This window comes from Pinus tabuliformis, chromosome 7 (assembly GCF_031772625.1).
Source record: "Pinus tabuliformis cultivar Carrire ecotype Pingquan chromosome 7, CPIR1, whole genome shotgun sequence".
NCBI classification, from domain to species: domain Eukaryota; kingdom Viridiplantae; phylum Streptophyta; class Pinopsida; order Pinales; family Pinaceae; genus Pinus; species Pinus tabuliformis.
The window spans coordinates 803,073,384-803,089,116 of NC_142293.1; the positions used below are offsets into that span (position 1 = coordinate 803,073,384).

The window sequence follows — 15,733 nt, forward strand, 5'->3', positions numbered from 1 at the left end:
AGGAGAGTCAAATTGGTAAGTCATCTCATAAGCTATTATTTTAGCTTAACTTAGTGCATATCATTATACCAACCAACATTGTCACATAGCAAGGCCTTGACTAACATCTCTATCTTTCCACAAGATCAGAGCACATTTCTTGCGAGACAAATGACTGATAGACACCATCATCATTGTCTCTCAAGGCACATACTCCACCCAGTTGTTCAGAGGGTATGTTCTTTTAGGACAATTCCTATCTTGGAATAACATATCCTCAAGGAATTTCCTCTTCGACTACTCTTGCCTATTGGATGCCCTACCACATCCTCAAAGAATATCGGAATCGGTCTCAAATGCTTACCCAATCCTCTTTTCTTTCTTCATAACATGAAGACAAGAATGATGTGTCTATTTCTCCCTCTCAACTAGGGAGGATATACTCATTCCTATAAAAAGAAATCTACTTAAGCTCCCTCTTAACGAGGGACTTGTCCAAGCTCCCTCTTAACTAGGGACTTGTTTCCAACAACAACTCTCTGCTCTTTGGTGGAGATGATGGTATTATCTGCTGCTTGTAGGGCTCATCCTTTCGATGTCATGAACTTCAACTTCTTCATCTTGGAGCCTTCATCTTCTAGATCATTTTTTTTTTGTTGGGCATCGACCATTTTCTTCATCACTTTCCCTTCAACGAACCACAGTGTTGAATCAATAGTTGTGTCATCCCTCTTTTCATCGAAAAGTAATTTATTAGTCCACATCTGGGTTTTTCTTCATATAACTACCTCTTCCAAGTCATGTTTCTTTTAGGATCTTCCATCCAATCACATGAGTTCTAGTTGTAGGTGACATCTACAATTCCCTTTCGGTATCCCTGTTTCAACCCAACCATATGTTTTCAAAAATCAAAATTACCTTTTCATGATGGCTTTTCGTAATGACATCAACTTCATGCAACATCAACGTCCTGCACATGTATGACTTCATCTCCAAGACATTGATTATTAAGGGTCTCCTTTTTTTCAAACTTTATCATATTCTTCATACCTTCTCCATGGAGATGTCATAGCTAATACTTCTCATTATCAGATGTTGATCACTTATCTTACGTGACTATAGTTGCATCTTTCACGAACTCTTCTTCTTTTCTTCACATATTGCTTCCTTTGAGATCATCTCAACATAGAAACCATGATTTTCAACCACCTCATAATCCACACGAGGTCATATTATGTTGATTTCATCTTATCAATATGTAGAATATTTCAAGGCACATTGTCTACATGCCTTCATTCATCATTCTAATGGAAGGGCTCCGTCATCTTCGATCATGCTAATAAGATAGAGCAATTCAGCCAAGCTATCTACAACTATATGATGACATGACTTTACCTATTAAATATATACACACGTTTCTTTCTTTTGGTCATCTAGACTTCCTTTTAGCAAACTTCCTCTTCTTGTTTAGAAAGTACTTCAAACAACTTCAACATGATGCACATCTTCATCACCATACCTTAGCAGTGGATCCACACAAGGTGGACCGAAGACTATCAATGAGACACTTGCTTCTGCCAAGTGAACCTTCTTATAAAGATTCTAGTGGAGGATCTTGATGATCCTCATTCTGCAAGTGCTCCTTTCAAATGATGATGTATGATGACCGTTCTTTATCTTCTATCATGCTAGATGACTTTCTTCCAACCATATATATTGCTAACTTGGTTGTCATATTCTTCCAATGGAGATGCCATGAACTACTTTCTTTTTGTCATGATGACTGCTACAACTATGTAGACTTCTACTTCAACTTTCTTTCCAAGCTTCTATGACAATGTCATCTCTATTTCAACTCTAATGCATCTTGATGTTAGTGATGCTTCCCATCATGAATGCTATCTTATATAAAACTGAAAAGAACTAAGTGAAGGAGATTATCTCAATCATAGTAGAGATCTTCCTCTTTCTTTGATTTCTTCTTTTCTGATTCTTCCACTTCTTCGGTAACATGGGCTTCATTTCTTTCCTTTCTCTTCTTGTTGTCCTTCGTGAGTTTGGGACAATTCGTTTTAAAGTGCCCAAATTCGTTACATCCATAGCATTGTATGTTTGACATATCGTTCTTCTTTTTCTTAGGACCAAACTTTCCTAACTTTTTTTGTCTCTTGGCGATGGCAGCATATGTTTGAACTTGTTCCCTTGATCCGACATCGCTCTTTGCCTTCAACTTGGTTTCTTCAATCTTACATAATGACCAAAGTTCACTGAATGGAGTGGCTTCCTTCTTTCCATAGATACTTGATACAAAGTTTCCTCATTCCTTAGGAAGTGCATTGAGCATGACATTGGTCATTTCTCTATCGGACATTATTTCCCCTAACTCTTGTATTTGGTCTCTTATTTGAGAGTTTGAGACACCCTCATAAGATATGAGGCTATCCCTTCTTCCTTTAATACCTTCATCTTGTATAACTCGGTTCTCAAAGATATAAATTCTCCCACAGTACTTACAGAAAACAATTCTACCAACTTGTCATAGATTTCATTTGATTTGAAACTGCTAAAGTCATTGGGGTACGAATTGGAGGACTATATTGTCTCCTTAGTCACTCAATCCAATCCCTCTACACAACACTACTAAACTTGGTGAGATATGGCATCAAAGGTACGCTCATGTGCATCATAAAGCTTTGGATATATTGAATAATTTGGTTAGGGAGACATATGATTTGGTCGAGGAGATTGATCTTGACAGAGAGAGAGACTTGGATTGTGAGATCTTCCTTAGGCTGTGAGTTGTGAGACCTATGAACTGTTCGGAAAGATTCATTTTGAGAGAGAATGAAAACTACATGCCTAGCTAAGAGGGAGTGTTGGAAATTTAAGTAGCTACAATCGATATTTTTCATTGGAAAACCATGGAGAAAATTCATAATTCTTGATTGCACAAGTTGGCCCTCACACTCTACAAGTCGGCCCCTCTAGGGCTAATTAGCCCTCCTCACACTCATATAAATAGGGCATCGATTGGACTCATTTGGGGCATCAACTCAAGCATCTTCAATCTGCAATTTCAGAGAGAGACACCACACATGCGAAGGACAAAAATGCTTCTTTTGATCTGCATTGACCTTCTTCTTAGAGCTGCGTCACTGTGTTTGACTTGGGCATCTTTGGCATTTGTTTGACTTCTGTTCGGATCATCTTGGACTATATTGTCTCCTTAGTCACTAAATCCAATCCCTCAATACTACACTACTAAACTTTGTGAGATATGGCATTGAAGGTATGCTCATGTGCATCATAAAGCTTTGGATATATTGAATAATTTTTTTAAAGGTGTACCTGAACTTAAGACAGACCGTGATGGAGTATGCAGAGGATGTGCCCTTGGGAAAACTGTTAAAAGAAGAAGCACTAGCAGTAACAATAGATCCAAAGGAATATTGGACCTTGTACATTTTGATATCTATGGGCCCATGCTTGATAACACTTTGGGTGGATGCTTGTATTATGCATCTTTCATTGATGATTCTTCTCACAAAACATGGATATATCTTTTAAAAACCAAGGATCAATTATTTGAGAAGTTTCTTGAATTCAAAGCAAAGGTTGAAAGTTCTATAGTGAGAAGAATCAAGACTCTAAGGTCCAATAATGGTGCTGAATATGTATCCAATGAATTGATTGATTTCTACAGGGATGATAGAATTAAGAGGGAGCTAATAGTTCCCTACTACCCCGAACAAAATGGAATTGCTGAAAGAAAGAACATGACCATTATGGAAGCTGTTAAGGCTATGCTTCATGATCAAGAGTTGTCTATGTACATTTTGATATCTGTGGGACCTTGTACATTTTGATATCTGTGGGCCCATGCTTGATAACATTTTGGGTGGATGCTTGTATTATGCATCTGTCATTGATGATTATTCTCACAAAACATGGATATATCTTTTAAAAACCAAGGATCAAGTATTTGAGAAGTTTCATGAATTCAAAGCAAAGGTTGAAAGTTCTATAGTGAGAAGAATCAAGACTCTAAGGTCCAATAATGGTGCTGAATATGTATCCATTGAATTGATTGATTTCTACAGGGATGATAGAATTAAGAGGGAGCTGATAGTTCCCTACTACCCCGAACAAAATGGAATTGTTGAAAGAAAGAACATGACCATTATGGAAGCTGTTAAGGCTATGCTTCATGATCAAGAGTTGTCTATGTTTCTTTGGGGAGAAGTTGCAAGAATTGTTGTCTACGTTCAAAACCGATGCCCACATCGAATTTTGGATTATAAGACTCCCAAAGAAGTCTTTACAGGTGAGAGACCAAATGTTGAACATTTAAGAATCTTTGGTTGTCCTGTTTTTGTTCATATGCCCAAAGAGAAAAGAACAAAATTGGAACCATTCAGGAAGAAGGGTACTTTTGTTGGCTACAGTGAAAATTCAAAGGCCTTTAGGGTCTACATTCTAGGGCAACGATATATTGAGACTTGCAGGGATGTTATTTGTTATGAGGATTTTGCATTTTGGAAGTCCAAGGGTTCACACTTGGACTCTGCTGATGAAAGGAATCTTTGGTTGTCCTGTTTTTGTTCATATGCCTAAAGAGAAAAGAAAAAAATTGGAACCATTTGGGAAGAAGGGTACTTTTGTTGGCTACATTGAAAATTCAAAGGCCTTTAGGGTCTACATTCCAGGGCAACGATATATTGAGACTTGTAGGGATGTTATTTTTGATGAGGATGCTGCATTTTGGAAGTCCAAGGGTTCACACTTGGACTCTGATGATGAAATACAGGTGGCTCCAAAAAATGTGGAATCAAAGTCTAAAGAACTTGAACCAATGAATCAAGCCCCTCATGAAGAATCCATTGATCATGAACCTGTTGAATCTCCAAAAGCTCCTATACCTGAGTCTAGAAAGAGACCTGCTTGGCTAGAAAAGGCACTAGAGGAAGCTGAAGGACATGTTGTTGCTAGTGGAACCTTCAGGGAAAGCAAGAAGCCAAAGAAGTATTCTGGTTATACAACCTTGATGTGCAAGATCATTGAGTTCGAGCCATCCTCCTATGAAGAGGTTGTTGAAGATCAAGTATGGAAAGATGCAATGATTGAAGAATATCAATCCATATTGAAGAATGATGTTTGGGAAATCGTGCCAAGGCCTGAAGGAAAGTCCCTTGTGTCCTCAAAGTGGATCTATAAGATAAAGCATGCTGTTGATGGAAGTGTTGAAAAATACAAGGCTAGATTTGTGGCTTATGGATTCTCCCAGAAAGAGGGAGAAGAATATTTAGACACCTTTGCTCCCATTGCCAGGTATGCATCTATTAGATATGTTATTTCTCTTTCATCTATTGTAGGTTGGAAATTACATCAAATGGATGTCAAAGATGCTTTTCTGAATGGGTTCGTTGAAGAAGTCTATATTGAACAACCTCAAGGTTTTGATGCCCATGATAGAAAGACACATGTTTGTAAATTGAAGAAGGCCCTGTATGGCCTGAAGCAGGTCCCTTGTTCATGGTACTCCCGTATTGTGGTTAGTTGTTGAATCTTGGCTTCAAGAAGAGCGATGTTGATCCGAACTTGTATTTCAAAGTTGTTGAAGGCGAATCCTTGATATTGCCATTGTATGTAGATGATTTGTTTCTAACAGGGTTGAAGTTCTGATTGTCAAGTGTAAGAAGGAGTTGGTTTCCAAATTCAAGATGAATGATCTTGGCCTCATGCATTACTATTTGGGATTGGAAATTTAGCAAAAATATAATGGGATCTTTGGAGGCCAAGGCAAGCACGTTATTTCGATTCTTCAGAGATTTTCTATGATGGGCTGTAAGTCCATGGACACTCCAATGGTAACAAATTTGAAGAAGATTTGTTATAGTGATTCTGATTTGATTGATCCAAGTAAGTATTGCAAATTGATTGGATTGCTGAATTATCTCATGAACATCGGGCCTGACATTTGTTATGCCGTGAATACATTGATCCAATTCTTGGTTGAGCCTTGTCATGTACATTGGGTTGCAACTAAACACATGCTGAGATACTTGCGAGGTACCATTGAGTATGGTCTGATGTATGCTTGTGATGGAGAATGACAACTGTATGGTTTCTCTGATGTTGATTGGGCTGGTAACTCTGATGATAGAAAGAGCACCTTTGGATATTGTTTTAGCTTGGGCTTCTCTATTGTTTCATGGTCTAGTAGAAAGTAGATCTTTGTCGCTCTGAGTACAGTTGAGGCTTAATACATTGCTGCTAGTTCAACTTGTTGTGAAGCTATATGGTTTCGGAAGTTGTTCTCTGATTTGTTTGATCAAGTGTTGGAGCCAACCATCATATATTGTGATAATCAAAGCTGTGTAAGGCTTGATGAGAACCTTGTGTTCCATGACAAATCAAAACACATCGAGATCAAATATCACTACATCTGGAATATTGGCCAAAGAGGAGCTGTGAGGCTCGAATACGTTCCTATTGATGAACATGTTGCTGATGTGTTGACAAAGTTGTTGTCCCAGATGAAGTTTGGCTATTTCAGAGAACAACTTGGAGTCATTGAGAACCCCTCTTTGAGAGAGAGGGAGCACTGATTACATAGCATCATATTATGGACCATCTCCCGTAGGCTGTGTGTTGTGAGACCTTGTGGTCTGGGAGATGTATTGGTGATTCCTCCCGTAGGTTGTGTGGTATGAGACCTTGTGGTCGGGGAGATGTATTGTATTAATGATCCCTCTTGTAGGTTGTGTGCTGTGAGACCTTATGGTCTAGCACATGTACTATTGATCCCTTTTGTAGGTTGTGTTTTGTGAGACCTTGTGGTCTAGGAGATGTTTTAATGATTCCTACCTTAAGTTGTGTGTTGTGAGACCTTGTGGTCGGGGAGATGCTTTGAGATGAAATGGATACTATGTATCTTTCCTTATGATGAGACTGATGATGTCTCCCTTAGGCTATGTCTTGTGAGACATATGATTTGGTCGGGGAGATTGATCTTGATAGAGAGAGACTTGGATTGTGATCTCTTCCTTAGGCTGAGTTGTGAGACCTATGAACTAGTCGAAAAGATTGGTTTTGAGAGAGAATGAAAAACTACATCCCTAGCTAAGAGGGAGTGTTGGAAATTTAAGTAGCTATAGTCAATATTTTTCATTGGAAAACCATGGAGAAAATTCATAATTCTTGATTCCACAAGTCAGCCCTCACACTCTACAAGTCAGCCCCACTAGGGCTAATTAGCCCTCCTCACACTCATATAAATAGGGCATTTATTAGACTCATTTGGGGCATCAACTCAAGCATCTTCAATTTGCAATTTCAGAGAGAGACACCACACGTGCGAAGGACAAAAAGGCTTCTTTTGATTTGCATTGACCTTCTTCTTAGAGCTGCGTTCACTGTGTTTGACTTGGGCATCTTTGGCATCTCTTTGACTTCTATTCGGATCATCTTGGAAGGTTGAATACTTTGGAAGTTCATTGACTCTTGTTGACTGTGATTTCACCCTTACATTAGGACATTGACCAACATTGACCGAATTTGTTGACTTTGGATTTGACCGAAGTTTGTTGACTGGTGTGTTGACTTTCTGTGGCTACCTCAGGACCAAATTTCGGCCTAGCTGTTCAGCCACCTCAGGACCGAATTTCACCCTGTTTGTTAAGCCACCTCAGGGCCGAAATTTGGCCTCACTGTGCAGACTTATATTGTTGACCAAAAGTTGACTTCTCTCTCTCCCGTTGACTGGTTTTGATTGAGACTTTATTGAGGCTAGATTTGGATATTATTGAAATATTCTTGATGTACTATTTGATGGACAAAATTTCTCTGTTATAAGGAAAAAGTCTGGTTGGTTTTTCCCCTTGTGGAATTTGCCCTGGCTATGAGCCTAATTCTTGGTGTCTGTTGTCTATTGTTTACTATCCACTGTGATCTCTATATTGCTCTATTGATGAATTGAATGATTGAAGTTTTTCATGTATAACTACTTGATGATTGAAGTGTAAAGAAATATCATTAGAAGTAGTTATCAATTGTGAAAAACTACTCTAGCGTTGACTGTGCTAGAAAATCAGTAATTATGACGCACTCAAGGCTTGATTATAAGTCACACTCCATCATTTGAGGTATATGAGTGAAAAAACTTGACTATTTATTTGTCTCTAAAGAGTAAAAATCAGTGTTGCACTAATCGCGATATTATCGTATAATCGCGATAATTTCAAAGAAAAGATAAAATCGCGCGTAGTAATCGGGACTTTTTTTGCGTGATTTTTCGGTAATTACTGCGGGAGGCTCGGGTAGCGTGTGTTTAAAGGGAAAAAACGTGATTTTTTTAATTTCATTTGGATAGGAGAGGGCGCGGTGGGGTTTGGAGACATGGAGTGTTGGAGGCTTGGAGATTTTGCCATTTTGGAGCTAAATCAACTACCTGGAGGAGAAAATCGAAGAGTGAGCTAAGGAGGAGACAAATTATCTCCATAAAAACGGTATGGGCACCAATGTTTTTTGTTTTCATTGTTTTGTAACTTTGTTTTTGTTTTTTTTCAATGTTTTTGGTTGGGTTTGGAATGGGGTTTTTGACATTTGTCCAATGTAATTTTTTTTTAGTTTTTTTGGTTGGGTTTGGAATGGGGTTTTTGACATTTGTCCAATGTATTGTTTTTTTAGTTTTTTTGGTTGGGTTTGGAATGGGGTTTCTTAAATTGTATGTAATTTTTTTTAGTTTTTGTACAATGTAAATAGTAAAATACTAAATTGTAAGTTTGTAACTTGTAAATACTAAATTGTAATCCTTATTTTCCCATAGGTTCACCGAAACACCATTCAAGTTTTCAACTTCAAAGTTCAAAATCAAACATGCCAAGGAAATTGGACCCTTTCTGGGAATTTGGTGAACCTAATGCTCTGAATGATAGACTAAACTTGACTTGCAAGTTGTGTGGGCACCATATGTCCGGGGGGGTGTACAGATTGAAGTATCACCTTGCAAAAATCCCTGGATTTGATGTAGGGCCTTGCAAAAATACAAATCGAGCCATAAAAGCATTGGAAAATTTAGACCACAATAGAGAGGCCAAAGAAGAAATGAAGAGGCAACTAAAAAAGTCAGCTGAACAAGCAAGTGCCACTGGTTCTACTGCAGCATCAACCAATCCGGTAGCTGCCTCATCATTTTTTGTTCCTCGAACCACACCTGGTTCACAGCCATCTATTAGTTCAATGCTAAAAAAAACTGAGAAGGAACAAGCTGACATGTTGCTGGCAAAATTTCTCCTTTGGAGTGATATTCCTTTCAACATTGTAAGGAATAATCCATTTTTCCAACCTGCTCTTCATGGTATTGCCACTGTTGGCCCAGGGTACAAAATCTCTTCTTATCATGACATGAGAGGCCGGATTCTTCAAAATGAAAAGCTTGACTGCACCAAAAGATTGGAGGATTTTAGGGCATCATGGGCACAAATAGGGTGCACGTGATGTCAGATGGTTGGATTGACCAAAAGGGGAGAACCCTTATAAACTTCTTGGTTATTTGTCTCAAGGGGACTATGTCTAGCAAATCTATTGATGCATCTGCACAAATCAAAGATGCAATAACTTTATGTGATTTGCTAGATGTGTTTATTTTGGAGGTGGGTGCAGAAAATGTTGTCCAAGTCATAACGGACAATGCTGCAAATTATGTTGCTGCTGGCAGGATGCTTATGGATAGGCATCCTACTTTATTTTGGACACCTTGTGCTGCACACTGTATTGATTTGATGTTGGAGGACATAGGGAAAATTCCCTTTGTCAAAGATATTGTTGAGTCATCCAAAAGCATTACAAAATTTATATATAACCATACATCTGTGCTTAGCTTGATGAGAAGATTCACCAACAACAAAGAGTTAGTGTGCCCCGCCATTACATGGTTTGCCACCAGTTTCATATCTCTTCAATCCCTCTTGAATTTTATGTGGGATGTGAAGAGAATGTTTCTTTCAGAGGAGTGGCGTGCTTTGCCAATGAGTCGCAAACCAGAGGGAGAGGCCGTATGCGGACTAGTTTCATACTAGGAAGACTTCTGGGCGGGAGTGCAGGAGGTGTGCGCCGTTACTGAACATTTGGTAAAGGTTTTTCGGTTAGTTGATGGTGAGAAGCTTGCAATGGGCTATTTGTATGAGGCCATGGACAGGGCCAAAGATGCCATTCGGGCCTACTATGATGATAAGGGAGATGAGGAGTTTCAGAGACAACTCCTCCTATGGGAAGTGATTGATGAGTGATGGAACAACACACTCCATCGTCCCATTCATGCTGTTGGGATTTTCCTGAACCCCACATTTTCTTATGCATGTGGGTTTGTATTTGATGTTGAGATCATGAATGGATTCTTATCTTGTGTCCAGAAGATGGTGCGATCTCCAGCAGAATGTACAGAGATCTCTAAAGAAATTGAGACATATAGGATGGCAGGTGGCACATTTGGCTTTGACATGGCTGTGACTGATAGGACGATTAAAATGCCAGGTATTTTTTAGTTTGTAACTTTGTTTCAAATTTCATTGTCTCTTCAAATTCCATTTTTTTCTTATGTTTATTTAAATTTTTATTTGTAATTTTGTTGTAGATGCATGGTGGAGAATGTATGGTTCCAGGGTACCACTTTTGCAAAAGCTTGCCATTCGAATCTTCAACCAAACATGTAGCTCCTCAGGATGTGAGCGCAAGTGGAGTGTATTTGAAAAAATACACAACAGGAAGCGCAACAGGTTAACACTTAAAAATTTAAAATATTGCAAATTTCCAAATAAATTTTTGAATTCATTAAACAATATATTTATATATATATATATTTTTATAATTATTAATTATTATTTCATGATCTTTGTATAAGTTGGAGTCCCAGCGACTTAATGACATGGTCTACATCTACTACAATCTTCGATTGTAGGTGAGGCAACTTGAGAGGACACCTGATATGGAGGCCATCTCATTGGATGGGATTGACACCATTGCTGCATGGAGGGTTGAGGTCGAGAGGCCTCTCATGGAGTCCGCTAATGATTGGTTAGTGTAGGATGTAGTGGAGGAGGAGGAGGAACATGAGGAGGAGGCCGAGGAATAGGAGGAGGAGGTGACACCACTTGCTCGGGCTACCCCTGCCACTAGTAGAGGATGTGGTCTACCTCCTATAGCTCCTACTCCTAGTTCTTCAGCGTCTAGAGCACAACAGACTCCACTGCCAACTCCAACAACACCAACATCTACATCTAGAGGGAAAGGGAAAGCTATGGCATTTTCTTGCAAGAGGGGCAGAGGAAATCAATAGTATTAGACTTTAGTTATTTTGTTCATTTCATTGTATATGACATTATGACTCATGAGATACATTATTATATTTTTTTGTTGATATTTTGAGGCTGAGTTGGGACTCAGGAATCAGGACTTACTATTCAGGACATGATTCATTGTTATGTGTGATTTTAGCACTAGAAATGATATTAAACATCTTATATATTAGTTTTTTTATCATATTTATGTGTCAATGTATTTATTTTATGTTGTAGATGGTTTAGATATTAAAAAAATTGAAAAAAAAATGAATATTTTTGTACCAAACGATTTTTTCCCAATTATTACCGATTTTTTCCGATTTTTTCCTCGCGCTGATATTATCCCGATAACGATTAGTGCAACATTGGTAAAAATAATTAGTCTAGTGAAAAAAACACTCTAGAGTGGACTCACTTAGTAACTAGGTCTCAAATTGGCTAAGTCTGTTACATAAAATCGTTATGCTAGTGTTCATTTGTTTCAATTCCCCCATGGGGCTATGAAATTTGAGAGAACAAAGTAGAAGAGAAGAGAGAAGAAGGGGAAAAAATGCCCTGTTGGAATTCCGATCATTTGAAAATTTGTTAAGTGCCTTGTGCATTAGGCCATGGGGCATTCTCATCCGTCTAAGTGGAACGTAGCAAGTATTAGGTAGCAATAACAAAATCCCACATAGGTTGGTAATAAGGTGAACGGGTAGCACTGAAGGGAATATGTGCATCGTACCACCATCTAGCTATATATTCAAAAACAACATATTTGTATTGCTTCTTTTAGTGGTTATCTAAGGTGGGTTGGGTTTCACTTGGTTGAAAGGCACTAACAGAGGTGAGGGAAGATGTAAAAATAACTTGGAATGTTCTTCTTCTTTCTAGGATGGCTTTTAGGATGGGGAAGAACATAATGAAAGGGGTCCCTAACATTGCTAGAAGGGATAGAGGAAGAGCCCTCAAGTTCAACAATAGGATTTTCTCTCATTGTGGCAAGTTGCTTCATCCTTTGTATTTCAACATTTATCTATTTTTGCCTATTCTTCAAATTTCTCAAACTCATTTTGCAATTCCAATATAATCTTTTCAATCTCCTCTAATGGTGTCTTGCATGGGTCAACTTGACCTCTTATACGAGCCAAATGTTGTTTCAACCTATAAATACTCCCCTCCTAGCTTGTGTGTTTCTTGCAATATTTGCAATACATCTCATCATCAACAAGATCAACATGGATCCATGCAAGGTCTTCAACTCTTTGGACTATGGTAAAATTTAAATGGAAAAATATTGTAAATTTAAGTACATAACATTGCAAACCCTATCTGAATATGCATAGTTCAAACTATAAAAGGATGAAAGTACAGAAATTAAAAGATAGATTTCAAATCTGCAATTTCATGAGAAAAAACAGGGGCAGATTTAACTACTAACCTTGAAATGAGATTGGGCAGTGGGAACAAGAATCCGGTCCATGACACCTCCGGGCTTGAAGATTGGTTGTAGCCTCTTCACTTAGATGCTAAATCCATTGCAAACAGCCCAAGAGGATTTCCGAACAAGCTCCAAGTTCACTCTAAATCACAACCCTTCAATGTTGCTCCAAATTTCTCTTTATAACCTTTTTGTAGGGTTTAGGGTGCTAGAAATTAGGGCTTAGGCATTTTTTTAATTGTATTTTTTTTGAAAACTGCGCTATGGTGGGGCCTCTGACCAACTTGACCAAGTAGGTACAGACTTGTCGAGTTGGGTTGATTTAGTACCAAACCACCCCCTGAACTGAGTAGAAAGCCAAGTTGACTTTGGTTAGGAATCGATTCAGTCAACTTGACCAAGTCCGAGTTTGAGTATGCTGAGTTTAAAAACACTAGTTGGGATAGCAAGCATGGTCCAACAGATAAACTAAATTAAGATTTGAATGTCTTGGAATTGGAGAATGAGTAGTTGCAAATGCCAGAGTGCAGAACTTGCTTCTTGGGAAGGATATTTGAAGTTATGTTGATTAACAAAGTACTTGACTCTCATGCATCAAGAATGTAAGAAGTGACACCAGTGATGGACAAGGTTTAGGTGTGAATCTCTTTCCAAATGATAAATCAATCAAACTAGGGCTACTGACTTATCCTCTCTCTTGGTTTTTCAATGAGAATGGAAATTCAAGTTTGGCAGAACCCAAGAGAATTACGATGGCACTAACATTCACATATGAACTGTTGGTTACAGTCTAATAGATTTGCAATTGAGTTGAATCCTAATGTTGTCTGTTAACTTGCACCTTGATTGAAGCCTAAGGTTTGTAAAGTTTTTAGTTGTAGATAACTTTAGAGAAAAATGTGTAGACTTCAGAGGTATTTTATGGCCTTTGTTGTTTGGTTTGAAGTTGTAACTTGTGACTATGTTCTGGTAAGTTTAATTTAGTGATATCCATTATTAAATAAAATTTGTTTCATTGTATTTTTAGTTTCCAAGTTTATTCCTTTTTTTCATTGATTATAAAGACTTTTGGGAATGTTTTAGGAGCCTGGAAGAGCAGAAGAAGAATTCAGCCGTTTTGATTGTGAAACTATTATGAAAAAGTTTCTATTGGCAACTGGGACAGGCCTGTTCTCTGCATCTCCAGAAAAAGGAATTTTAGATGTTTTGAAGACTCCAACAGTTCTTCCTTCTTGGATGACAGAGGAAGAAATCCAATACTTTGCCAAGCAATTTGAGAAAACAGGTTTTACTGGAGGTTTTAACTATTATCGAGCACTTGATTTGTACGTTCTCTATCCTAAAGCTGTACTTAGATTGTTAAACAGACTTCTATTTATGGATATCTTAGTTCACTAATTGTTTGTTTATCTTACACATTTTGTATGCCATTTCAAATGATTTTTTATGCTATTAAATTTATCTAGCATATGGGTAAGAAATCAAGCATTTTGGGCACTATATTGTAATCCTTTTTGCACTACTAATCATAGATACAAATATTTTAGGAACAAGGGTATCACACAATAGAGTTGATGCTCATTTCCTCAACTAATATTGTGTTTTTTTTCTAGTTTTATCTTGTTGTCTTATCAGGACTCCAGTAATGTCAATAATTAAAAAAATCGCATTAGTCTGTAATAAGGGTCATTTGAGTGTTAAAGTGACCAACATTATGTTATTAAAGTGTTGGTAGCTGGGAGGCTTTAGTAGCTCAATTGTAAGCACATAGATATTGAATTGTTGCATGTCCATTGCATAACTGATAAAATGTAGAACAGTAACATAAATAAAGCTAACAATATAAGATGTTCATAATCAATTTACCAATATTGTAAGGTAGAGTCTTGTTCACCTTGCCGCCTACACCTAACTACAGTTGGTGAGAAAAACCTTTAACCCCACAAGGTGTGGTTGGTGGCAAGGAACTAAGGGAAGGGACTGTCACCTATTCCCAACTCTCTCCGTTTAAGCTATCTCCTAGGTTAGCTATGGGGGGTGGTCTTTAAAGGAAAACCAAGTTAAAGATGTGAGTTTTCTAGGAGAGTTGTTAGAGTTAAGTAGATTACTTCTTAAGATTTATAAACAAAAGGTGATATGAACAATAACCATCAATACATAAAATAATCATAAAAATTATCAAAACTAGTGCTTTCAAAGTATCGCCCTTTAAAATGAAATTGTATTTGCTTAAATGAAGTGAAATGCTTTCAAATGGAAAACAAAAGTAATATTGAAAAGTGAAACAAGAAACTGTCAGCACAAGATATTATAAATGCGTTTAAGATAAACACATTTATGAATCAAAGCATGTGAAGCCATCTTACCCAAAAAGAAACAAGTAGTAATCTACCTATGAGAATGTAAATGAGATGATAAAAAAACTCAAATATTAGACCAAGATGACAACATGCAATTAAGTTTGCAACTCAAAATAATAGTTCTTGAAAGTGAAATCAATCATTCATGACAATATGCAATTAAGTTACAAAAGTAAGCCAATTTCCAAGTACAAGAAAATTAAACTTGTTGCAAAATTAAGAGATTACAATGCTTGCATCCAAAGTGTTTATTGAAATCAGATTTGCATGTGAAACTTTAAACCATCAAGATAGCAAGAAATTTGAGAACTTTGCAAGTAAAGTAAGTGTATGAAAGAGTGTTCTTGGTTTATTTTAATAGTTAGCTCTAAAACAAGATTGCAATTGAACTCTGTTTCTTCGACCTCTCCCTCGCCCAAAGATTTGGATCTCACAGTGAGAAGCCAATAGAGGTAGATCGTCCTTAAAATGTCTATTCAACGAACTTAAGTTGGAGGTAAATTTTAGTGATGCTTGGGGCATGTAACTAAATTAACCAAACAATGAAAATTAATTTTCAACTTGAAATGTACTTGCTTGACATGAAATATAATGATACTTATGGAGAAAATTTACCCAAATACTTTATGCAT

General features: G+C 37.5%; 1 protein-coding gene across 1 annotated transcript in view; it reads left to right on the plus strand.

Annotated features, from left to right (window-relative positions):
* The window catches only part of LOC149249996 (epoxide hydrolase 1-like), a 215,540-nt gene that overhangs the window by 128,658 nt on the left and 71,149 nt on the right, over positions 1-15,733 (plus strand). Inside the window, exon 4 of the mRNA XM_089458879.1 lies at positions 13,825-14,066. Coding sequence (XP_089315005.1) covers positions 13,825-14,066 — 242 coding nt within the window. The remainder of the gene's footprint in view (positions 1-13,824; positions 14,067-15,733) is intronic.